Here is a 24,459-nt window from a genome sequence, read left to right as displayed (position 1 = left end):
GTTATGAATCCTGAAGCGAGCAACTTTACGCCGTCAGAGAGCCCTGCGCTCGAGGGGCTCCAGCTCGCGAGGACCGATCTTGAGTCGGCGCGAGGGGACAAACATGTTGTCAGGTACCCAAGCCTGTATCATTTCGCATCTCAAATCACCGCTGCAGCTCCGAAAGACGCCGAGTCCCTGCCCGACACGAACTATCATCACTCCATACCCCAGCTAACTTCAAACTGGCCGTGCCGTGACGCTGGGCTGGGCTACGGCGAGGATGCAGTATCCTGGAGGCACAGCCTCGCCTTTACCTCGTATTATACTCCTCATCCACCGGCCACAGACGTGAATGAGTCGCTTTCGATGCCTCTCATGTGTGCTCGCGTACCTCAAGGTGCTCATGAACCCGTCATCCCCGAGGTCTGATCACGAGCGACCTTGTGCTGACAGCACGTAGCAGGACTCATCTCTCCATCCCAACCGGACTTCGAACTTCTCCAGCCTCGTTCCGGATCGAATCACCATGCACTGCCTCGATCGCACATCACCGAGACCGGCAGTCCTGCATCCAAGTTTTCAGTGGTAAACCTGTCTGCCCAACAGGATCACAAGTCGGCTACCGAGGACGAGCCCCAAAGCGCCCAAGCTCCATCTCAGACAGCGCTCAGGCAACGGTTGGCCAGCTTAGGTGTGCCGCAAGCGCAACTCTCTCTTTGTTCGGAGAGAAAGGTTTCTATCGGGGCTGAATGGCCGCCTTTGCCTCCGGCTCCCCGACAGGAAGCCCAGAATCTCTTCGCTTCCCTTGCCGACTTCTCAGCCAAAGGGCCCGCCACGAGAGCTCGGCGACGTCGGGGGGGGCAATCTCACAGAGGCCCACGCTTGCGGGAGGTGAAGAAAAAAGCCATTCGTCAGGCTCTAGGTCCTGCTCCGCCGGATGAACACACCTCGAAAGGTGTTTTTGAGGAGAGAAACACGAACAGAACCCCCAGTCGCATGGTCAACCCGTACGGCGCCTCTGAATACCACGCACTATTGCATCAGCTCCAAGGCGACGTCATGACCGCCTTTCCGTCCTCAACCCAGCCGTCCGTCGGCCCGCGGGGAGCCTCTCCACCATTACATTTATCGTATGCAACCGTCGCGTTGTCTCAAGAGGACATCGACTTCGCACACCAGGCGCAAACCATGATTTCGTTGCCCGTTGTGGCTGAAGTCGCACCAACACCAACTCATCCCATCCCATCGAAACTTCATCCAGGCCCGCCTGAGCGTGAAAGTACGAGTATTTGGCGACATTATCATACTGACCAGACTATGACAGGGGAAGAGGCGAAGGACATAATCACAACAGGCGACAGCCCCAGTGTTGTTGTCACAGGTTTCGAAGCCAATGTTTCAGGAAATGCATCTCAGCAGAATGCCTCAGCGGAGCATGGCCATCGTGCGACACCATTTCGAGCACAATCTAGGCTCAGCCACGAGGCAGGAATCAGTATGCAGCCGATGACCAACGCGCATGAGCTAAGCCGGGTCCCCTTTATTCCTCGCTGCCCGCTCAAGCCTTCGGGGGGCGACGGTTCCAATAACAAGCTCGTCGACAGGTCCGCCTTGTCGCTGTCGTCATCCCGAGACCAGCTCCTCCGCGAGTCTGGATCGTGGTCGCATTCGAAGAGGTGGGTAAGTGAGGGCACCAGGGAGCGTGCAGCCTTCGCGAGGACCATGAGTAACATGCACCACATCGGAGCCGATAAATCACCTTTTATTCCCCATAGCTTGTCCGAGCTGGCAGCATTGAAGATTCAGATTGCCGATGCCAACAGGCATGAGCTGGCACAAAATGTCGGGCGAAAACTAGAAGAGCTGGAGCGAAGAAGGATCCTCGCCGAGCAAGGGGAGAAACATGTCGACATCAAGGTCGAGAAACTGTTTTGGGGGAGACTGCTTGATTCCAAGCTTTCTCCGGTTTTCGCTTCGGATAATTGCTTCAATGCTTGTGAGCCGGGCGCACACCACCGTGTCAACTGGCCATCTTTGGCAGAGCTCAAGGACGAAGGCGAAAGGCGAGGGGTTCGCTTTCGTCGCTATCTTCCCCTACCGCGATTGAACTTGGTCGATCCACGAATTCTGGCGACTGAGCAGGAAGTCTTCAATCCCGACGGCACCTTGCGTTGGCAAGTGAAGACACAAAAGCCTGTCTGGCCATATCTTGTTCCGGTTTCTCCTCCGGAAGACGAGACGCTCGCATTTGCCTTTGGGCCATCCTCCGAACCGCAGCTCCACGAGTTGCCAGCCCGCTTGCAGGACGTGATCCGGCAGTGTCTTGACTGATACAAAAGCAGAAAAAGAAAAAGAAATAATAGACCGTGGGGAAGCGTGTACGAATATGGCACCGGCGGAATCAACTACAACCGCACCATCATGGTCGAGTAAAGCGTCCCCAGGTTAGACGCCAAAGCACCAATTCAGATGCCAGAGCCTGTTATTCGCAAATGCCGATGTGGCATGAAGGGTCTGGTAGATAATCCTGGATGGTTGAACATGAATGGGAACAAAAGGGAGTTCGAACAGAGCAGGCACGAGCAGAAAGACCGTCATATAACTGAGACTTTTTGCACTATTGCATGCGTAAAGACGACTTGAAGTCAGTTTAGGATCCAGGCCATGCCACTACAGTACTGTACTTGCACCACTCCTAATAATCAGTACTACAAGTAATAGGTAATAACCTGTAGGATATTACTTTTACAGTAATACTCCGTACTCCGTACTTGCAAGCAATACATGCAAGTCCGGGTTCTGAAGTACGGAGTACAAGTAAGTACAAGTATCGGATCGGAGTATTGTGCTCCGTACTTCGTGCTCTGTACAGTAATTGCGCATGTAAGTAGAGTACTGTACTTAAGTACATGTAATTTGTGTGTAAGTACTGTACTCCGTACGGAATATTTCTGTACGGAGTAAGTGCGCCGTACTTACTTGCACAAGTACTGTGTACTCAAGTACTTGTACTGTAAGTACTTACTGTAAGTACTTACTGTAAGTACTGTACTGTACTCCTACTCTACTGGCACAATCAAGGACGACGGTCACGTGGCCATCGCCGGATTATTGCAAGTCCGCGAAGCCCTGAGTGCAGGTACGTACCGGACGCTAGCGAAGTCCCGTGCCCACAACCACAATTTTCGCTGCAATTCAGTCCTCCAACGTCAACTCGAGTCGAAAAGTTCACTCCTCCCACATCCGACAATTCGATTGCACTGGTGAGCATCGTATTCATCAGGTAAGAACGACCGGAATTGCGGCAATTCGAGACGAGTGGTGCCGGCATCAATGGCTCCGATATATCCGCCCAGTTTCGATCCTGACGATATATCAAATTCGAGCCAGAATTTGCCGTGCAACCGCTTCGCAGCAAACCGCGTTCCACATTCGCAGTCTTCAGGACATCGATGCTGATCATTTTTCTTCCTCTTTCAGAACTCGCAATCATGGGTATCTCTCGTGACTCCCGCCACAAGCGGTCCGCCTCCGGTGCCAAGCGCGCCTTCTACAGTGCGTAGCACCTCGAAAGCCCGTATGATTCTGAATAGGACATACGTTCTGACCTTCTGTCAACAGGGAAGAAGCGCGCTTTCGAAGCCGGTCGCCAGGGTGCCAACACCCGTATCGGTGCTAAGCGCATCCACACCGTCCGCACCCGCGGCGGCAACCACAAGTACCGTGCCCTGCGTCTCGACTCCGGTAACTTCTCCTGGGCCTCCGAGGGCTGCACCCGCAAGACCCGTGTCATCGTCGTCGCCTACCACCCCTCCAACAACGAACTGGTCCGCACCAACACCCTGACCCGAAGCGCCGTCGTTCAGATTGATGCCGCTCCCTTCCGACAATGGTACGAGGCTCACTACGGCCAGCCCATTGGCCGCAGACGCCAGAAGGCTCAGGCTGCCAAGGAGGGCAAGACCGAGGAGGAGGTGAAGAAGAGCAACGCCGTTGAGAAGAAGCAGGCCGCCCGCTACGCCTCCCAGGGCAAGGTCGAGGCCGCTGTCGAGAAGCAGTTCGAGGCCGGTCGCCTGTACGCCATCATCTCCAGCCGCCCCGGCCAGTCTGGCCGCTGCGACGGTTACATCCTTGAGGGTGAGGAGCTCGCTTTCTACCAGCGCAAGCTGCACCACAAGTAAGCGTTGTTGGGACGTGGAGTGGTTGTGGTGACGGGACTTTGGCCCTTCGGCATGGTGTCATGGGATTTCTAGTGGTCTCATCGTTTCAGGGCATAAAGAGCTTCACAGAAAAGCATCGGGATGGGTCCGTAGGGAATCAAGATTACAAATTTGCAACGAAGACAATGTTAATGAGGCACGGTTCCCCGTCAGCCTCTTCTGTCGCGTGACGCCATTCAAAGGGTGCATCTCGTGCATGCAAGGAAAGCTACTTTTAAGAGTGATTTGTATTCACTCCTCGACCGATCGGGTTCGTCGGAAAATCAACGTCTGCCTGCCAGCTTGACCCAGAGCCACAGCCATCCTTTTGGGGATCCTGCTCCGAATGTCCTCAAAAGACGCCGAACAATGGCCACTGCCGACAAATTCGTACTGTATACAGCCAGCTCGTACCTCCGCTAGGGCAAGGAAACGACGGAAAGGACCAACAGCAAACTGTCGCTGGCGCAAAACGACTATTTTTGTACATGAATGCCGTGATGAAGGGGAAAGAAAGTGGCCAACGAAGTTTTCTCTATGCGAATTGTCGCTTGACGTCGGTCCACCTGCGCGTGAGGTCCTCGTGCTGAGCGTTGATCTGTCAAGGAACCCGGCGTTAGCTAAGAGACGGACAGACGGGATGTTGACGGAGGAGGGGGGGGAGGGCTCACCTCGGCATATCGCATCTTCGTTTGCACTAGTTCCTCCTCCAGTTCAGTCATCTCCTTCTCTAGCCTGAGGTTGTCCTCGTGCACCTTTTCGTTCCGCTTCATCAGGTCTTCTCGCTCGAGCTTCCATTTCTCTTCCAGCTCGGCTGGCATCTGCTCAATGACCACCTTAAGCTCTCTAACCTGCCCCTTGGTGCTCTCGTTTTCATCACGAATCTCCTCGTTCTCGACCTTGGTGTGAACGAGTTCGGTGGCCAGAGATGCTTGTTCGCTGTCACAGACCTGGACTCGCTCCTCGAGCTTTCGGACCTGAACAGCATAATTTTGGTTTGCCGCACGGAGCTCCATCAATTCCGTTTCGCGGCTCTTCTCCAACCTGGCCTGTTCCTCCCATTCGGCGGTGTACATTTTCAGCGTCTCGGGTCTTATCTTGACTTCGCAAGCGTCGGTAACGAGCTGGTCCGCTCTGTACACCTCCTTGTCTAGGTTCGAGCTCGAGCTTCCGAAGAAGCCGTTCTCGAGAATGCTTCCCTGGCTTGGGTCCTTGTCGATGTACACGTCAAAGAGCTTGTCTTTCAGATACGTCGTGAGCTGTTGCATGTCCGATATGCTCAATAGAGTCGTCGCGTTCTTTTGCATGAGGACGAGACCGAATCGAAGAATCGCGGAGAGGCCTTCGGAGAAGATCAGATCGTAAATCCGGAGCACCAGTTGAAGTGGGAATCGATAAGCAAACAGCGTCAAGAACCACTGCGTGGCGTAGAGATGGGGCGAGATGCCTCGTCGATGCAGGTGACAGTACAGCGCAGGTTCGGTGTCTTCTAGCAGACGTTCGAACTGGTACAGGTGCAAGTGCAAGCCTGGCATGTCTTGAACGAAAAGGTCCCGGAGGTGATAGTGGTTCATCAACCGAACGAGCAAGCAAAAGGCCTCCTCTTCCGACATCTATGGTTTGTCAGCTTCGCCAAATCGCTAACCCAACTACCGAGCGTGGCACTCACATTGAACAGCAAGGGCATGATCAGAAAATTCATGCCCTGTGCATACCCGACCCCTTCGTCGTAGAGTGCATAGGCCTTGCACACACCGAACAGGCCCTCCTGCAGCCCGGCGGCGGCAGCGTACTTTGAATAGCTCGTACGGGCACCGAGATCCCGGCGAATTGTCTTCTCAAGCTTCTGCAAGTTCATGGCATCGTCCTTTTTCCGCTTCCTCCGCTCGGCAGTGACGGCGGCCTGAGCCTTTGTTGTCGCTTTCACGCTCTTGTCGCCTTTTGGAGACGAACTGCCATTCCCAGCTGACTGTTCCGAGTGCACGGAGGATGCTGACGATGTCACCGTATCACCGCTCGGTGCGCTCAGATTTTTGTTGCTGGCAATGCTTGTCGTCGTGCTGTTGCTGTGTCGGCTCTTGTCCATCTCGGTGCCCTCTGCCACGAGCACACGGTAGACAGCCTCGAGGTCATCATTCTTGCTCTGCGCTAGGACTTGCCAGATGACGCCACGAATGGCGTGCGGGATCCCCGTGGCTATGGCTATGTTCAGCTCCTCTGCGCTGGTTCGGGCTACCGCCGCCGGACCTTCGTAGACAACAGACTGCCAAAGATCCCAGTCGACCTGAGTATCCGGCATGGTGGACGGCCCGGCGTTCATACCGGACACGGTTCCAGGTGCCAGATCATTGGTTGGTGAAAGGACAGGCGGGGGCTGGCTCTTGTCGCTCGAGGAATCGTCGGTTGCGGGTACCAAGCCAAGCGCATTGCTGGCCTTGTCATTGTCCCCGACCGCCAGTACAATGACGGATTCCTCTCGCATCCTGAGTGCCTTGAACCTGTCCTTGAGGCTCTCACGATTTGACAACTGTACCCAGCTGGATCTCCTTTCGCTATCCTCGTCCAGTCGACTAAGCATCATCTCAGGGTTACTCGTGAGGGTCGCAATGGAGCTGGCCGTGTTCCGCCTCGGCGAGACTTGTGTCGGGGGCACCATGGCGCCGTCCTTGTCTTTGTCCTTGTTGGATGAACTTCGCGACAGCCAAGAAAAGGGACTTGTCAGCTTCCGAGTTGGGTGTGGACTGTTGGTATGTGATGACGGCGGCGACGCGAGCGCCGACAAGGACGGGCCAGGGCTCTTCGAAAGCGGATCCACCGTGGGAGACCAAGGCATGGAAGGAAGGGCGCTGGTGATGCTGTTTAGCGATAATGTCTGATGAGATTTATCTTTGTCTTTGCCGACGGGCTTTTGAAGCTCTAAGCATGCAATGTTAGTCCTGGCGAGAGAAAAGGAGACGCAGCAGGGGTGCAGAATCTACCTTGACTTTTCGAGGGCGTTTCGTCATCGAGCTCAACATTGTCAAGGTTCAAGTCGTTTGATATGCGGTTGGAGATGGGTGATGATTCGCGTCCAGATTGAGGATTGGACGCGGCCTCGTCCGAGGTTGGAGACTCAACCTCGCGGCTTCGAGTCTCGCCCTCCTTGTCTGCTTCTGGTTCGTCCTTGGGCAGCGGAGGCTTGGTGACGGAGACGGACCTCTTCGTCAAGGACCGTACAGATGCGGCATCGACAGCATCTTCGAAAGAATCGTTCTCGGCTCCCTGTGCGAGGTCGTTAGCGTTTTGTGCGCCGCTCGACGACGCCATGGAGGTTACGCGACGGCATCGTCCAGTGCGAGTGCCGGAAGCGAACTGGATGTGAGCCGGTGAGAAGTCCAGGACATACCGTGTCCGGGTCCGAATCAGACAGCGACGAGGGTCTCGTGTCGTCCTGGTCGTGGCTCTGATCCGTGTGCTGCGGAGACGATGCCACATCGTCGCCGTGCTGCGACATGGCTTCACGACGTTTTCCTGAAGTCGCTCTGTGATTTCGGTGATGATGCAGGTGAAGTCTACTTCAGGTCATCCAAAGGCCATCAACGAGAAAGGCTCGATGGGATGGCGCCAAGAGGCCGGCTGGTAGAGGATTTTGTTGGTACGGTGCCAACAGGGTCCCTCTGGTCTTGATGTCGGGTGTGAAAGATGAGGGGGCTGGCAACAGGGGTGGGTGGTGGAATGGATATTGAGAATCGCGACTTTGGATACGTCGATACGGCAGAGAATCGTGGGAAGAGGGCCGGTGGGTGTCGGAGTGTGGGATCTGCCCGCCCTTGAGAAAAGCAGATGCTTTAAGCAGGTGGCCTACAGGCTCATTCCCTGGACCTCTATCCAGCATGAAAGATCCATTTGGGAGTGTTCCGGAGGCCGACAAGTAAACGTGGTTTATTGTTCGCGTGGGACGTGGACTCTGCCGACGCGGCCTCCACTTCTCCTGCTGGTACCTGATACTTGGGTACTACTTGTGCTTGTACCAGTGATGATCTGCCACCAGTCCAAATTTGGGCAGCGGCAGCGTATTTTTCCTGGTACGTAGGAACATCGACGCAGGCACGACATATTCTCGGCAGAATCAGGGCCCTTCCTTTGCCATTCAGTGCATATATGTAGACAAGGTGAGGATATCGGACGGGAATTATCCGAGGCCAGTGCGTATGGGTGCCTATTCGTCGCCAACTTCGTCGCAACGACCTATCTATACCAACCATTAAAACGACATCGAGTCTGGGCATTGGGCTTGGGGGTGAGAAGGTGGTGGGGGTACCTCCGAAGTACAGAGTACAAGATTCTATAGACATGTGCCTCGCCAGGGGCTGGAACTGATATAGTACTAGGTAATACCTGCTACGTGCTAGAAGAGGTAGGCAGGTACTGTAGGTACCTGTGTGGCAGGTAGACGGTTCATCATATAGCATGTACCTAACTAATACTAGCACTCCTTTGTATACTCCGTACACCGAACTAATTAACTAGTACCACGTAATAATGAGCAAGCACAAACTTTACCTAATACTGTACCACCTGGGCGGAACCAGCAGTACAGTAAGATCGGGCGCTCTTCCTGGCAATGGTAATAATATAGGGAACTAATTACAACATGGTACCTACCTACAGGAAAACACGTCCACTGTACTCCGTACTTCCGTACAGTACACCTACGTCAACTGGAACACGTTCGCTGGATGGATCCTCAGTACCTAACGTACTGCGCTCCGTACAGTACTCCGTCAGGACAAATGTGCATAATTCATTTAGCAACAAGGACGTGTTCGTGCGGTTGAACTCGTGTGGCTGGAGGAGGACCCTTCCCGCGGTGTTGGCGCGTATCCCCTAGCCTCGCGATGGAATGCGCAAACGCGGGCGTCGACAAAATGACGCAGTACAGTAGCCGTACAGAGTAATACCAGTACTTCATGTTCCGCTGAAGGCTTCATCCAAGCCATCACGACGCACGGAAAAGTACTGGCAGCAGCAACGCGTTAGATTGATGCTATGCACAGCATCAATTTAACGCGATAATGCATTCCACGGGCGGCACAATGAAACAATGCATCGTCAACGCCCCATGACAAAGCCTCAGCAATACCCCTGTCTTCCTCGTACATGAGGGTTGAGAGATTGAAACCCGATCGTACAATCGCCCGCCGTTTCATCACATTTCATATTGGAGAAATGGATGTGGTTGGGGTATAATTATACGTGACGGTTGTGCGTACCAAGCTCACCCCAGGTAATAAATAATAGTGTGCAGATACTTCGGACTTTGGCTTCCATTTCTGCACAGTAGGTGTAATTGTAATTGATACGTGGGCACCCTGCACTAGGCGGAGGTGGGAGTAATAAATGTGCCGTAACTCCACGCATGTACTGTACTATAGACGTACTACACTACCTTGCATATTCGGCGTTGTACGGAGAAGTCGGTAGCATGCAACATGGACGGGTACCAAATACGCCATGCTATGTCAGCATATGTCTCTTGGGTACTTGACACAGATGGCAGGTCGGAAAAATATAGGGAGTCGCCTTGGCAATGCCAGGCACATACTGGTATTGATCGTCACGAAGAGTTTTATTTTTGGGTGAGAAGACATTGCCAAACATTGATGATGAAAGCAAGGTTGATATATCTGGCATCTCGATGGATTCTACTGTTAGCGTGTGGTAGCCGTCACGTGTATCTCGCTCTCGCCACGACCCGAAAATAATAAGAGCGATAACATCAACCAGAGAGTCGGCCATGACCCATCCACGTATGTATTTAGCATAAGAGGACACAGTCTGGCGCAAGTATACATGCTTGAGGTGGGCGAGGCCGGAAAAGCATCAATTTGAGAGAGTAGCTGTGACGCGGGATAGTCGCATTGTAGGGTAGGTCGCCGTCACCATCAATGGTACGCTGTCGAAGGAAGCCAAATGACGATGTATCTGCCACCACCTTCAGCTGCAATTTCATTTCAAGGCATCTGTACGAGTGCCACTAGGCTGCGGCAATAGTTTTACACACTATATTTTTAGAGATGTACGTCTAAGAGTGTTCGCGGAAGTTCGCAATGCAGGAGCCTCCAAACGCTCAGATTGGCCATCTGTCTTAATGAATACCTTCAGCACGTACTGGCCATCCTGAGAACCGGCTGATTGACAACAACAGTGACGTCACGCTTTTGACGTTGCCATCGGAGCATTACTCACTCGAAGTGGTATGTAGATCCGGTACTACCAATATGTTGGTAGCAGTATCCTGTAGTTGATTCCGTATAGACCAGTCAACGAAGAGATGCGAGCAAATATTTCCAACTCCACCTTTACGTACTCCGTACAGATTCTTGCACTGGTAGCAATGCCTAGTCATGGATTGTGGCACTACAGTGTATGTTATTGGCCGTGGTAGAATTGGGCGATTTGTCGCTGAAGAAAGTGGCTACGAGGCTTCGTATGCTTACGCCTCGGTTATTCCTCGACGAGGTTCTGAACTTCTCCGTGAGGCTGCTCGAGTCGAAGCGGCAAGAGGGGCGCTAGAACGCCGGGACGAGTAAATGTGATACTTCCCGCGCTGCTCGGTATTAGTGTATGAGCAATTACAGATACATGTACGGAGTACTTACGGAGAGTACTGACGGAGACGGAGAGTACTTATTAATTACTTACAGTACCAGTACACCGGCACGGTTACTTGAACGCCTACCCATCAGAACAAGTACATGTGCAGGTACTCCGTACTCCGTACTTACTCCGTACATAACGATATTATGAGCCAACCTGCTTTGGCTCCAGTCAGAGAGGTTACATCGACCGCTGACTAAGGAACCCCACCACCCGCTGTTGAGGTGGTTGTCCTGGCACAAGCTCTGATCGGCTGAGCTTTCCCGTCTTCCGGCTACTACCACTGCTGGCTGACCACTCGCTTTGCCGCTCCACCGCCACGCCCGCCTTGACGCTTCCACGCCTATTACGCAAAGGCCCACTCTGTTGCCTGCACTTTGTCAACCTGACGTTTCGACATTCAGAAACCGCACCTCTTTTCTTCCTTCCGACATACATCTCCTCCTCCACGCCTTCGCACCTTCTGTGTACACAACTTGCGACCCCGAGCCGAACGGTCTGTGTAGGCCGTGTCGACTGCTTCCATCACTTCTGCGTCGCTGCCTGCACCCGATTTGTCGCCTTCGGAAAGCTGTTTTTGACGGCCTGCACCCGTCTCGAACCTCGTTTCCCCATCAAAGCGGCAACTTTTTTTTTGGGCCGCAGAATCGATCGACCTTGTTACCTTTCCTTTCTTCCACTTCAGTTGAACCCCTGCTCTTGAACTTCGTACGACTGGAACGACGGATCTCAGTGTGCCACGGTGCTCCCTCTCGGCTCTGAACCGAGAACCTGGCCGCCCTCGATACTCTGTCGGAACCCCATCAGCCACAGCTGTGAAATCCGAGGCGAGCGGCTGTTCGACCAGGCACCGCGGTTCCGCGAGAAACGCTGTCACCCCGGCGGGCCAGCCTGCTGTAGCGGAGGGGTGAGGTTTCTTTCGTTCCGGCGGCACTGCTGCTCCCGTGTTCACCATGGGCAAAATCACCAAGTCCATGCAGCCCAAGCACAAGGAGACGCTGGTAAGCCAACGCGCCGTTTGCCCATAGCCCGGGTGTTTGGCATCCTCTACTGACTGATGGACGGTGAAATAGTCCCCTTGGCTTCGAAGCTATGTCAATACCACAGCGAGCCTTCCGTTGCCCTCGTTACCAAGTCACCTCGCCACCTTCCCGTCACGGTGGCCGTTCGGACGCGGCGATCTTTACCACTGGATACCCCTTCTCAACAGGTTCGACAGTATACTACATCACTTCTGCAGGACCTATGGTCTCCACGAAGGCCCGCAACCTCGCGAGTTCGCCTCCGACCTGCTCCTCAACCAAGCCAAAGACACGGCGTTCAGCAGCGAGAAACAGTGGGATCCCAAGGAGCTGGAAGACCTAGGCTTTCCGCCAGATGGCGATAGGCTGTTGGTGGAAGCCATCCTTCGATTCACGCGCATGTTGCTTGAGCACTGTGGCAACCGGAGCATCTACGCGAGCAGCGCTCATCTGAACGATCTTCTTAACAGCACGTCATTGTCCGTCATCATTGCCACGTTGGAGGTTGGATCCGAATTAGCGCAGCGATATCAGGCTTCCGTGAAGCGCATCGGGAGCACGTCGAGGCAAATAAGCGCCGCCCTCTTGGCCAATCACTACAACATCGATCTTGATCGCATTCAACAACTGGCCTCGCCCTTCGTCAAGACGCACATCCTCACCTTATCCGATTCCACGCCGACAACAACACCGGCCACCACCAAAGGCAAAGAGAAGGCACACACTGGTAGCGGAAGGAGCTCCGCCTCCATGTACGCCAGTGACCTTGTCTCCGTCGCCACATCGGATGACAAGCGATGGAAAGACTGGACCGATATTCGGGTCTTCTACTACCCTCAAGACCCCGAAACCAATGTCGAGACGGCGGCCGACAATGCCTGTTCGTCAATGCCTTCGACTCCTACGCCCCTGCGCCGGAGCTCTACGATGACGACGCAACAGCTTACTCCGAGGTCGCGGAACGTCGTCGGCGACGATTCGTCGCCGCTTGGACCACGAACTCCTGCCGTCGTTGAGGAGCATGTCGCGCCAGGCCAGAGGTCGTTCGACATACCCAAGTCGGCCGTTGTCTCGACCCCGATTCACGACCTTGTCAGTCGATGCCGCGAAGACATGCCGGCCGCGGCCAAGTACGAGGTCTTTCACAGGCTTCGTGTTGCCAAAGCGCTCACGGGAACCGTCGAGCATCGGCAGCAGATTCTGGCCACTCGACTTTTGGCCATCACCAACCTGGCGTATATTTACAACGAGTCGAGCTTTGTCGATAAAGTGCTTCGCCAAGATATTGACGAGATCAGGCGATATCAGCTGGTGTACCAACTCGCCGAGCTCATCCATCCATCCGCCGACGGCCGAGTCGAGGTTCCCTTGTGGTTGCAATCCATCGCCCTGGCTCTCTTGGAAGCCGTGTCAAACTTCCACGCCAGGTGTCAAGACGTTTTGTCAGCCCTCAACGCCAACGTGAACCACGGCATCCTTCTCTACGTCATTCGAAAGGCAGTAGCCGGCATGGCGAGCGAGAAGAGCGAGGACACCCCCGAACAGGCTACCGATGCCGACGAGTGGCGGAACAACCTTTTTTCCTTGACTTTGCACTTGTCCATGGCCACCCGCGTTGGGGACAAGATGGTTTCTGCTGGCCTGATGGATATCCTTGTCGAAATTCTCAACACTCGATCCGATATTGCTCAGCGCCACCACCCCATGGTATTAGCTTTCCTGGACGGCCTCATATGGACGTACCATAATGCATTCAGCGCCTTCTTCAACGCCAATGGCCTTGATGCGGTGGCCAAGCTGGTCGTCGATTCGGTCAACGATTCTCAAGCTTCCCTTAAGTCATGCCAAGGCATCAAGTCCGACCACCAGTCCAGCGCGGTCGATTACGAGATTCCATTCTACCAGCAACAGACTCTGAAGTGGCTGTTGAAGTTTATTCACCACGTCATGTCCAGCTCCTACACGTACGGCGGGAACACGGATCGGCTGTTACGGAACCTTGCCGAGAAGTCTGATTTGTTGCAGAGCCTTCGGAGCATCATGGAGGATAAAAAGTCGTTTGGTTCTGTGGTCTGGACGCAGTCTGTCACCATTCTGAGCGACTTCATTAACAACGACCCGACAAGCTTCGCAGCCATTTCCGAGTCAGGCATGATCAAGACCTACCTCGAGGCCATCACTGGCCGGCCCTTGCCAGAGTTGCAAACCGTCGACCAGAAACAGAGAGAGCAGGATGGAAACCGGGAAGACGATTCTCCTGACAGCTCCGCCATCGACACGATTGTCGAGCAAGATGGGCGCCCGCACCCTCCTCCAGAGGCAACGCTGCAAGAGGAGCAACGTGGGCCATTGGGCGCCGGCATCCTGGTCTCGGTGGAGGCCATCAATGTCGTCCCTCAGGTGCTGAACTCGATATCCTTGAACAACACCGGAATGAAGCTCATAGTGTCCTCCCGAGCATTCGACAGCTACTTTGAAATCTTCGAGAGTCCTGCGCATATTCGATGTATGGAGACGGACAGGGACCTCGCGCAAAACGTCGGTGCCAGTTTCGACGAGCTTGCTCGCCATCACCCACCCCTTCGGACCGCCATCTCCAACGCCGTCATCGACATGGTTGCCCGAGTCCGCTTCCTTGGTCTTCAAAAGGCTCGCACCGCGGGTTGGGGCGCCAGGCTGTTCGTGACGGGGTCATGCGGCAAGCTTCTGTCTGTTTCCGAGACCGGGGCTCTCGAGGATGCCAGCGAACTATTGGCTGAAGCCAGAGAGCTGGCTATTTCCGGTGATGTCGATGTCGACATGGATGACGCCGTCGCCACAAATGAAGCGGACATCGAGAATCGCGATGACGCACAAGGAAAGGCGCACGAGGAGTCAATCGTGCCATACATTTTGGCACTGGCTAACTTCCTTTCCTCCTATCTCTCCAATGGGCTACTGAAGTCCTTCTTCGTGAAGAAGGGGGGCTTCGAGCTGCTTCTTGACATTTGCCAATCGCCAAGTCTACCAGCTACTTTCGGAGACTCGGCTGCGTCGAGAATGCTGAACTCGGTAGTGTCGCAGCTGGTGGAACAGTCGCCGGTCCGAACCCTTCCCTCACTGTTGCTCCGCGCCACGACGGCGATCGATGTTCTCAAGCCCCTAGGCGCTCAAACGGAAGCGTTCCCGCCATTCTTCGCCCCTTTCCTCGCCGCTGACCTTGAAATTCCGCATGACGTTGAGGGGGTGCCCGAGACAATGTTGATTGGAACAAAACTCGTCAAGGCGCTTTTGAACGCGCAGACGTTCATCAAGATCGTTTCCGATTGTTTCTGTACTATGAGGAACAGTACCTTAACCTTCTACCCTGTCAACGTCCACGACTACTATCTCGCCCTGGTGAAATCCATTGGACCACTGCTGCGAGGCGTTTTGGCGGAGGAAGCTGGGCAATTGTCCATCGTCCCCCAGCACTGGTCGTTGAGACCGCAGCCGTCTGCGGTCGACAGCGACGCTCGAGACGTCGTCACCGACCCCGAGGGTGCATCTTTACCCGATGCCATCGGCGCTGCGGAAAGTTGGACTTCAGCCTTCGTCGCTGGCGCTTCGGCGTCCAGTCTTACGGATCAAGAAAAATCCAGTATCCGCTTTAAGAACTACGATACTCTACGAGTCTTACTGCATCCCATGATTCCGACTTCATTTCCCCTGTTTCAATCCATAGGCAGGTCGCTTCTGCCGCGTCGCAGTGAGCCGAGCCACCCCGAACCGTTCACACGGTGTCGTCACCTCGACCTCGGGAAAGCCCTCGCAGACTCTGTCTTGCAGCATCTAGCCCCTTCCGTGGCGATGCCGGAGAATTCCTCCAAGGACTTTCACTATTGGATCATCATGCTCCATACCATCCACGAAATGCTCATCGACACCAGTTCTTCTCTCAGACAGAGCGATCGTTCGAGTATTCACATCATTATGCCCGTGCTTCTCGCCTTCAAAGAGCAAGGTGGCCTGGAAGTCATCAACTCGATGCTCAAGGCTTTCGCAGCTGCCGTTCGGCAGGGCTCCGAGAAGGCCGCCGAGGACTCTTCGAAAGCCAAGGTGGCTGCCTTCGGCCTCAAGAAGGTTCTGGACCTACTGTACGTGCTTGTTAATGGAAAGAACATTTCGGACGCGGGTAATTTCTTCAACATTCAGCCTCGGCAAGTCGACAGAGCGCACTCTGCTATCGCCTTCCAGCAGATCGTTGTCGAGTTCCGCTCCGCCGTGCTTCCGGGCATCATGGAGCTTTGGGACTCGAACTTCATCGACAACGTCCCGGATGCAACGGTGAAGCGATTGCTGGATATTCTGAAGCTCATTTCCGCTAGCGACCATGAGCTCCAGCAAATTTCCACGACGACTGCCCCATTTGACCTTTTCAAGTATACGGATGCCCGTTTTGACTGGAAACCGCTGCGCGATGTGGTAACCGACAACCTGCACGCTGGATACGCCGAGGATCTGGTGCATGAGGCTGCGTATAGGGCGAATGGCAACGTTGTGTCTACGACGGAATACTGCCGTGCCCACAAAGACGGCCTGGCCGGCCCCCGAAATCCAATTCCGGCCGAAGACGCCGACACATCCGCGCTCACTGTTCCAGAAACGTCGACCAACGAGGGTGATTCAGCGGCCAACGAAGGGGAGCCATCGGCTGGTGCGCCGGGGCTTTCTGACGGGGACCAAATGTCGTTGGATGCTCTCCCTGCCGAACTGTCTGCCGAAGGATTGCTGGATCTAATGGATCGCCCTGAAAATGTGGATGAAGAGCAAGACTCTCAGCATGAGCCACCAGTTCCCCCGCCATCCGAACCTGGCACGGATGCCGATCAACAGAAAGCAATTGCCCAGCTTGTATCCGCCAAGGAAAGCATGGATGCCCTGCGGACAAAGTTGAGAGATAATTTGATCGACCAATGCCTGGACGTTATTCGGGCGCATCCAGACACCGCCATTGACGTGGCGGACCTCATTACGTCCATGGTACTCAGAAGGCAGAACCATGACGTCCAAGAGGAGGTCGGATCGACGCTGTCCTTTGCGCTTTCGTCACTGGCGTTTGATGAAGAGGAAAAGAAGAAGAATGGCAAATGCATCGCCGCGTACTCGCACCTTTTGGCTCTACTTCTCCAGGACGAGAAGTTCTTTGAGCGCAACCTGGAGACCCTCCGAGAGAAAGTTGACGAATATGTGAACTTCGTCAAAGTCCCGTTCTCTTCGTCGACCGATGACCTACCCCCATGGATCCCATACATTCTGCTGATACTGGAGGTACTGTTGTGCCACGACGAGAGGCCCGTCGCAGCGCAGTGGAAGAACCCGAAGTCATTGGAGGACCCCGTGGGCGAGGCAATTCTTCAATTGCCAACTCCTCTGGTCGATGACCAGCAGCGAACGATTGTACTAGAGTCGTTGCTTGAGCTACTACCGCGAATCGGCAAGGAAGAGGTGCTCGCAACTGCGGTTCTGAGGATACTTGTCATTTTGACACGCAGGCGCAGTGCGGCGAAGCTTGTCGGCGAGAAGAAGAACCTCCAGAGGCTGTTTGTTATGGCCAAGCAGCTCTCTGGCTCTGGCTCGGAGCGGCTTAGGCAAACAAGGTTGACCACATACATCATCACAATCCTGCGCCATATCATCGAAGACGAGGAGACGCTCAAGCAAATCATGCGTGCTGAGATTCGGGCCGACTTTCCCAGCATACAGCGAATTCAGCGAGCATCACCTGACGTCGCGACGTACTTGCGAACCATGGCTCCAGTTGCGCTTCGAGCTCCTGACTTGTTCGTTGACATGACGAATGAGCTGCTTGAGTTTTCGAGATGGCATCCTTCATCTGCTGATGGGATGCGCACTCAGCAATTGAGCATGAAGGAAGCACGAAACGACGGCGATGGTGATGCGAAGCCTGCTGTCAATGAAGCGGCTTTTGATCAAGAAGTAAAGCGGTCCACCGAAGCAGCCGATAAGGAGATGACGGACGCCCCGAAAGCGCACCATGATAGCAAACGCCCTGTGGTGGAGAACCCCGATGGTGTTATTCACTTCCTTCTGTGTGAACTTGTCAATTACCGCGAAGTCGACGATAAAGAGCCGCCAACTGTCGGAAAAGATTCTCAATCCGACACGGAAGCGGGGAAAGGTGCCCAAGATGACTCCTCCGACGATAAGCAGACATCGGATGGCAAAGACAAGAAACAGTCGAAACCGCTTTTCAAGTCCGAAGAGCACCCCATTTTCGTTTATCGCTGCTTCCTTTTAAGCTGTCTAGCCGAACTTCTTCAGAGCTATACTAGGACGAAGGTTGAATTCATCAACTTCAAGCGGAGTGCACCTCCGTTGACCATAAACACGCCCATCAAACCCAGGTCTAGCATCCTCAACTACCTGATTTACGACTTGCTCTGTCAGGGAAATCTTAGTGGGACAACTGACAGCATCGCCTCGAAGAAAAAGGCCGCAACATCGTCTTTGACACAGAAAGTGTTGGTGGCACTGGTTGCCAAGACGAACGAGAGACCAGTGGAGCGAGGCCGTGACAAGTTTGCCTATGACGACGAGCATGATCTTCTCTTCGTTCGAAAATTCGTCCTCGACACCATTCTCAAGGCATACGAAAAGACGCCGTTCACGGATGAGCCTTTAGAAACGCGATACTCGCGCATGCAATGCCTTGCGGAACTCATGAATCATATGATTGGTGAAAAAGACAAGGATCAGAGCTCTGGCATTGATTCGACACAGTCTCGATCTCTGGCACAGCTGCGACGATTGATGTACGAAAAAGGCTTTGTGGACAAGCTGACTTCCTCAATTGCCGAGATCAGCCTCAATTTCCCGGGGGTCAAGCGTGCCATTAAGTACATCCTGCGTGTTCTTCGGGTGCTCACTGCCACAGCCAAGGAGCTCAGCCTCTCATCTCTGCCTGGCGTACTACCATCCGATCCATCGGCGGATGACAACAGCGATGAAGAGTTCGCTTCGACGTCATCTCTCTCTGATCTCGATGATGATCGGGAGGAAACACCTGACTTGTATCGCAACTCTACACTGGGGATGCTGGAGGCTCAGGCTGAAGACGACGAATCTGGCGAAGAAAACGAGGATGACGAGGATGACATATATGGCGACGAATACGACGATGATGAGATGGACTACGGAGACGACGATATTTCCGACGGTCAAGACAATATCAGCGATGAGGATGAGGAGCTCAGCGGCATGGGTGAGATCGAAGGTCTTCATGGCAACCCTAGCGTCGTCGAAGTCATTATGGATGACGATGAGGATGACGACGACACCAGTGATGACGAAGACGACGAAGGGATGGACTCTGCCGACATGGAGGATGTAGATCGCGTGGAAATTGTTGATGAAGAAGGAAATCCTCTTGACGACGATGGCGATTCCGGCTGGGAGAGCGAGAGTGACGTCGACGAGGATGACCCGGATGCCGACGATCTCGACTATGAAGCGGAGGTACAAGACGACGACGAAGCACATTTGCATGGCATTGATCCCCACGATCTGCTCGATGATATGGCTAGGGCCATGATGGGACAGGATGACGGATATGAGGCCGAACTCACTTTAGACGACACTTTCATGGATGAAAACCATGATGAGGGTGGTAAGTTTGTCATTGCCATGTTCGCTCGTGCGCATTGCTTTGGCTGATAAGAGTAGAAGATGATGACGGTGAAGACATTGATGAAGAAGATATCGATGATGAAGAGTATATCTACGACGATGACTACCCAGGTACGTACAATGTTGGATTTTTGATCGTTGGTTTCTCGCTTGATAAGTTGCTGAACAATCTACAGACGAGCAACTTCCACCGATGCCAAACCCTGGCTGGAATAGCATGAGCATGAGCCCGGAACAAGAGTCTCTTTTCCGCCAGCGCCAGCTCATTCTGCTCGAGCAGCAAAATAGGCGCCCAGTGCTTACTAGGATGGACAATCGGAGCCCGTTCCCGCCTCGCCTCATTGCCGGGTCACACCGTGACCAGTTGGGTATGATTACCCTTCCAAGCTGTCGCGACTCTGCTGACCGGGACTTAAGACTTCCGCAACTATTTTTCTCGCAGCCATCGCCCTGCGGGTGGCGCTCAAGTAAATCCCGAAGATGGCGTGAACCCCCTTCTCCGGTCGGGCCACTCAACGTCGCAATCTTCTCCGCGAACTGGCCATGTCCGTACGACAGTCGGGGTGAGGCTTCCCGAAGGCGTATTCAGCGCTGGTCGTCATGCAATCGATGGGCCAATGGGACTCCTGAGCGAGCTCATGGAATTTCTTCCGATTATGGGCCGCAATGAGGGCGGGCAAACTTTCCACTTCCACCTAGGAAGTGCTGGGGGGGCCCGCGATGCACGAGATTTTGTGCATGGTAGATGGTCTCGGGGCGATCAACGGCGTGAAGGCTCAGCGCAAGAGCCACACCAGGCAGTTTCATTCGTGCCGGAGCCAACTCTGATTCGATACCAAGAAGAAGCCAGGATGATCTTTGGCGCTGCGCATACTGCGGAAGCTTCAAAGCTCGTTAACATAATTGTTGCCAATCTCACACCCGCCGCGATGGAACGAGAGAAGAAGATAAAGGCCGAAGAAGCTGAAATGCAACTGAGGCGCGAAGAGGACCGCAAGAAGCGCGAGGAGGAGAACCGCAAGGTTCGAGAAGCCAAGGAGGCCGAGGAAAAGGCGGCCAGGGAGAAGAGAGAAATGGAGGAACGCGAAGCTGCCGAGCGATTTGCAGCAGAAACCGCCGCGAGCAACGTTCGCAACAGCCAGCTTGGTGATGTTGAAGCTGACGGTGGCGCAATGGAGGGCATCGAGAGCACTGAACCGGCCACTTCGGGAGGCGCAGAAGCTCAGAACACCTCTGAGACAGACCATCCTCAACGCCGAGTGATGACTACGCTGAGGGGCGAAGAGGTTGACGTTACCGAGCTCGGCATTGACCCCGACTACTTGGCTGCATTGCCGGAGGAGTTTCGAGAGGAGGTCGTCGCCCAGACCATCAGCGAGCGGCGCTCACAAGCTCGCGAGGAAGCTGCATCAGGCGAATCGACAGAAGTGTTCCAGGAGTTCTTGGATGCCCTTCCGGAGGAATTACGCCTGGAAATTGCTCAGCAGGAGCGACAAGACGAGCGTCGAAGGCAGCATCGTCGCCATGCAGCCCATTCCGGAAGCCAAACTGCAGCTGCCACAGAAATGGATCCTGCTAGTATTCTGCTAACATTTCCACCAGAGTTGCGGGAACAAGCGCTGATTGATCAAGGGGAGGATCTTATGGACCAGCTGCCTCCTGATCTGGCAGCCCAAGCTAGGGCGCTGGTTCAACAGCGTGCGCCTGTGCCGCAGCACCAGAGCATACGCACTGTTACCGCCCCTGGGAGAACACCGCCTGCTGGCGATAGAGCGGCTGGCCATGACACAGACATCCAAGGTGAGAGCAGGATTGCGCGCCGAACGGTAGTTCAAATGCTCGACAAGTCTGGCATTGCAACACTACTGCGGCTCATGTTCATCGCACAGCACGGATCCATCCGCAACTACCTGTTCAGCGTCTTCGCTGATGTGTGCGAGAACCGACAAAACCGCCTCGAGGTCGTTAGCAGCATCCTGCAAATTCTTCAAGACGGTAGTACCGACATGGGCGCCGTGGAACGCAGTTTTGGACAGCTTTCCCTGAAAGCCAGGAAACACAGGGAGAAGGAGCCCGAGCAGAAGACTCCCCAGAGCCTGAAGAGAACTCTTACCACCATTATCGACACCAGCACCAATCAGACGAACTCAGAGACGTCGCCATTACTGATCGTTCAGCAATGCTTGGATCTCCTGGTTGATTTATGCACCAAAAGCCATCATATCCCTTGGTTTTTCCTGACTGAACATGAGATTGTTGGGTCAGCATTGAAGAGGGCACTAAGTCGCAAAGGGAAAGCCAAAGATACTAAAGCTCACAAATACGCCATCAACTCGTTGTTAACATTGCTGGATCGTGAGCTCGTCACCGAGAGCTCACTTGTGATGACACATCTCGCAGACTTGCTGAATCGAGTTACTCTGCCTCTTCAGAATCTAGATCGCCGCCGAAAAGAGACAGCTGACGAGGGCAAGTCGGGCGTTGCTGCTGAAGACGAAATTGTTACTACCGGCGAAGCATTGGGACCTGATGGAGCAATGAACACCTTCACGGTTGCAGAACCTAGCCATCCAGACGGAAATGCTACCGATGTGGACAGTGCCTCTAAAGACAAAGAGCACAAAAGCAGCGCGCCCTCAAAGCGGCCTCGACAATTACAACCACCAGTAATCCCTCCGCAGAACTTGATGCTTGTGGTGAGAATCTTCGTTGCCAGAGAGTGCAACTCGAAAACCTTTCAGAACACCATTTCGACAATCAAGAATCTCTCTGCGATACCTGGAGCAAAAGAAGCGTTTGGCCAAGAGCTCGTTCGTCAAGCGCAACTGTTAAGCAAGAATATCGTATCAGATCTGGATGACCTGCTCCCGCACATTGACCAGGCTTCCACTGGAACCGAAATTCAAGGGGTAGCTCTCGCCAAGTTCTCGCCCGGGGCGTCTGAGCAGAACAAGCTGCTCCGAGTGCTCACCGCGTTGGATCATTTGTTTGACAGCAAGAAGAAGACTCGTGGTGGGGAAGACGAACACTCTAAGGACGAAGAGAGACAATATCTTGTCAACTCTCTATACAACAATCCCACATTCTGGAACATGTGGAAGAAGCTGAGCACCTGCCTTGGTGCCATCCGCCAGAGAGAGAACATGCTAAATGTGGCCACGATCCTGCTACCTCTCATCGAGTCTCTCATGGTGGTGTGCAAGAATACAACTGCAAGCAGTGAGCCACTGACAGGCCATGTTAAGGATACGGTCCCGCAGAGTCCACCCCCTGCGTCGCCGATAGCCAACCTGTTCTTTAGCTTCACGGAAGAACATCGACGCATCCTCAACGAACTTGTCCGAAACAACCCGAAGCTCATGTCAGGCACCTTCGCCCTCCTGGTCCAAAACCCGAAGGTCCTCGAGTTTGACAACAAGCGAAACTACTTCAACCGAAGCGTTCATTCGAGGTCACCACAGAGGCGCCCATCGCATCCAGCACTGCAGTTGTCCGTTCGCCGCGACCAAGTTTTCCGCGACTCGTTCAAAGCGCTGTACTTCAAGTCTGGCGACGAGATGAAGTTTGGAAAACTCAACATTCGCTTCCATGGAGAGGAAGGTGTTGATGCCGGAGGTGTCACCCGTGAATGGTTCCAGGTTCTCGCCCGGCAAATGTTCGACCCGAACTACGCTTTGTTCATCCCTGTGTCATCTGACCGCACCACATTCCATCCGAACAAGCTCAGCGGGGTCAACGAAGCTCATTTGATGTTCTTCAAATTCATTGGACGTATCATCGGTAAGGCTCTGTACGAAGGAAGGTTGCTTGACTGTTTCTTCAGCCGCGCTGTGTACAAACGTATTCTGGGCAAGCCTGTGTCGGTCAAGGACATGGAGTCGTTTGACCCAGACTACTACAAGTCCCTCTGCTGGATGCTGGACAACGACATTACCGACATCATCACAGAAACCTTCTCAGTCGAAGATGATGAGTTCGGCGTTACCAATGTTGTGGATCTAGTTCCTCATGGCAGGGAAGTTTCGGTGACGGAGGAAAACAAGCACGAGTATGTACGGCTCGTCGTTGACCATAAGCTGCTATCTTCGGTTAAGGAGCAAATGGAGAACTTCTTGCTGGGTAAGCACACTTCCCTTGCCGCCTCATTCATATCCACGTCAGCTACTAAACAAATTGACAGGCTTCCACGAAATCATTCCGGCCAATTTAATCTCCATCTTCAATGAACAGGAGCTGGAACTGTTGATATCTGGTCTTCCTGATATCGATGTTGATGACTGGAAGAGCAACACGGAATACCAAAATTACACCCCGTCCTCGCAACAGATCCAATGGTTCTGGCGAGCTGTCAGATCATTCGACAAAGAGGAACGAGCCAAGCTTCTGCAGTTTGTCACCGGCACGAGCAAGGTCCCACTAAATGGGTTCAAAGAGCTGGAGGGTATGAATGGCATCAACAGATTCAACATTCATCGTGACTATGGCAACATGGATAGACTACCGTCGTCACATACGTGTTTCAACCGTAAGTGTTTCCCAATCTGGTCAGGGGCGCGAACCGAATCTAATGCACTAGCAGAGCTTGATCTACCAGAGTATGAAAGCTACGATATGTTGCGCTCTCAGGTTCTGAAAGCTATCACGCAAGGAAGCGAGTACTTTGGTTTCGCTTAACCTCATGCATAATAGAACAGGGCGCGGTTAATACGATACCAGCCGTCGCCCCTGAAAACCGAATGAAGCCCAGTGCGGGTGGGCCCAGCAGACTCCTTGACATTTTTTTCTTCATTTTAATTGCCTCAGCGATGGCTCAGTTTGAGTGGTGGTCTCCTATGCAAAGATGGTTGTTACCAGAAGCATCACGCTCGGGAGAAGTGTAGGTCTCCTGGGCTGCGTTGCATTTTTGGGAATAGAATCCATGGCAGGCAGACGCAAAATGGAATTGGTTT

At 53.8% G+C, this 24,459-nt stretch overlaps 4 protein-coding genes across 4 annotated transcripts; 3 read left to right on the top strand and 1 right to left on the bottom strand.

The window, feature by feature from the left end:
* Positions 1-3: 3 nt before the first annotated feature.
* Positions 4-2,313, top strand: DCS_02352 (uncharacterized protein; the record flags this gene model as incomplete). Its single annotated transcript, XM_040799680.1, has 3 exons — positions 4-405; positions 589-1,261; positions 1,307-2,313. 3 exons carry the CDS (start codon positions 4-6, stop codon positions 2,311-2,313), a joined length of 2,082 nt encoding a protein of 693 aa, XP_040660563.1.
* Positions 2,314-3,473: 1,160 nt separating this feature from the next.
* Positions 3,474-4,163, top strand: DCS_02351 (40S ribosomal protein S8; the record flags this gene model as incomplete). The annotated part of the gene is made up of 2 exons (XM_040799679.1): positions 3,474-3,537; positions 3,604-4,163. 2 exons carry the CDS (start codon positions 3,474-3,476, stop codon positions 4,161-4,163), a joined length of 624 nt encoding a protein of 207 aa, XP_040660562.1.
* A 553-nt stretch (positions 4,164-4,716) lies between these two features.
* Positions 4,717-7,674, bottom strand: DCS_02350 (uncharacterized protein; the record flags this gene model as incomplete). The annotated part of the gene is made up of 5 exons (XM_040799678.1): positions 4,717-4,779; positions 4,853-5,794; positions 5,851-7,097; positions 7,160-7,442; positions 7,567-7,674. 5 exons carry the CDS (start codon positions 7,672-7,674, stop codon positions 4,717-4,719), a joined length of 2,643 nt encoding a protein of 880 aa, XP_040660561.1.
* A 4,099-nt stretch (positions 7,675-11,773) lies between these two features.
* DCS_02349 (TOM1 protein) lies at positions 11,774-24,184 on the top strand (the record flags this gene model as incomplete). The annotated part of the gene is made up of 8 exons (XM_040799677.1): positions 11,774-11,821; positions 11,894-13,204; positions 14,282-19,490; positions 19,547-19,621; positions 19,687-19,878; positions 19,928-23,629; positions 23,691-24,035; positions 24,087-24,184. The coding sequence occupies 8 exons, from the start codon at positions 11,774-11,776 to the stop codon at positions 24,182-24,184; spliced, it is 10,980 nt and encodes a 3,659-aa protein (XP_040660560.1).
* Positions 24,185-24,459: the final 275 nt, after the last annotated feature.

Source organism: Drechmeria coniospora, chromosome 01 (assembly GCF_001625195.1).
Source record: "Drechmeria coniospora strain ARSEF 6962 chromosome 01, whole genome shotgun sequence".
Taxonomy (NCBI): domain Eukaryota; kingdom Fungi; phylum Ascomycota; class Sordariomycetes; order Hypocreales; family Ophiocordycipitaceae; genus Drechmeria; species Drechmeria coniospora.
The sequence above is the reverse complement of the archived record's forward strand: the minus strand, read 5'-3'. Positions and strand labels throughout refer to the sequence as shown.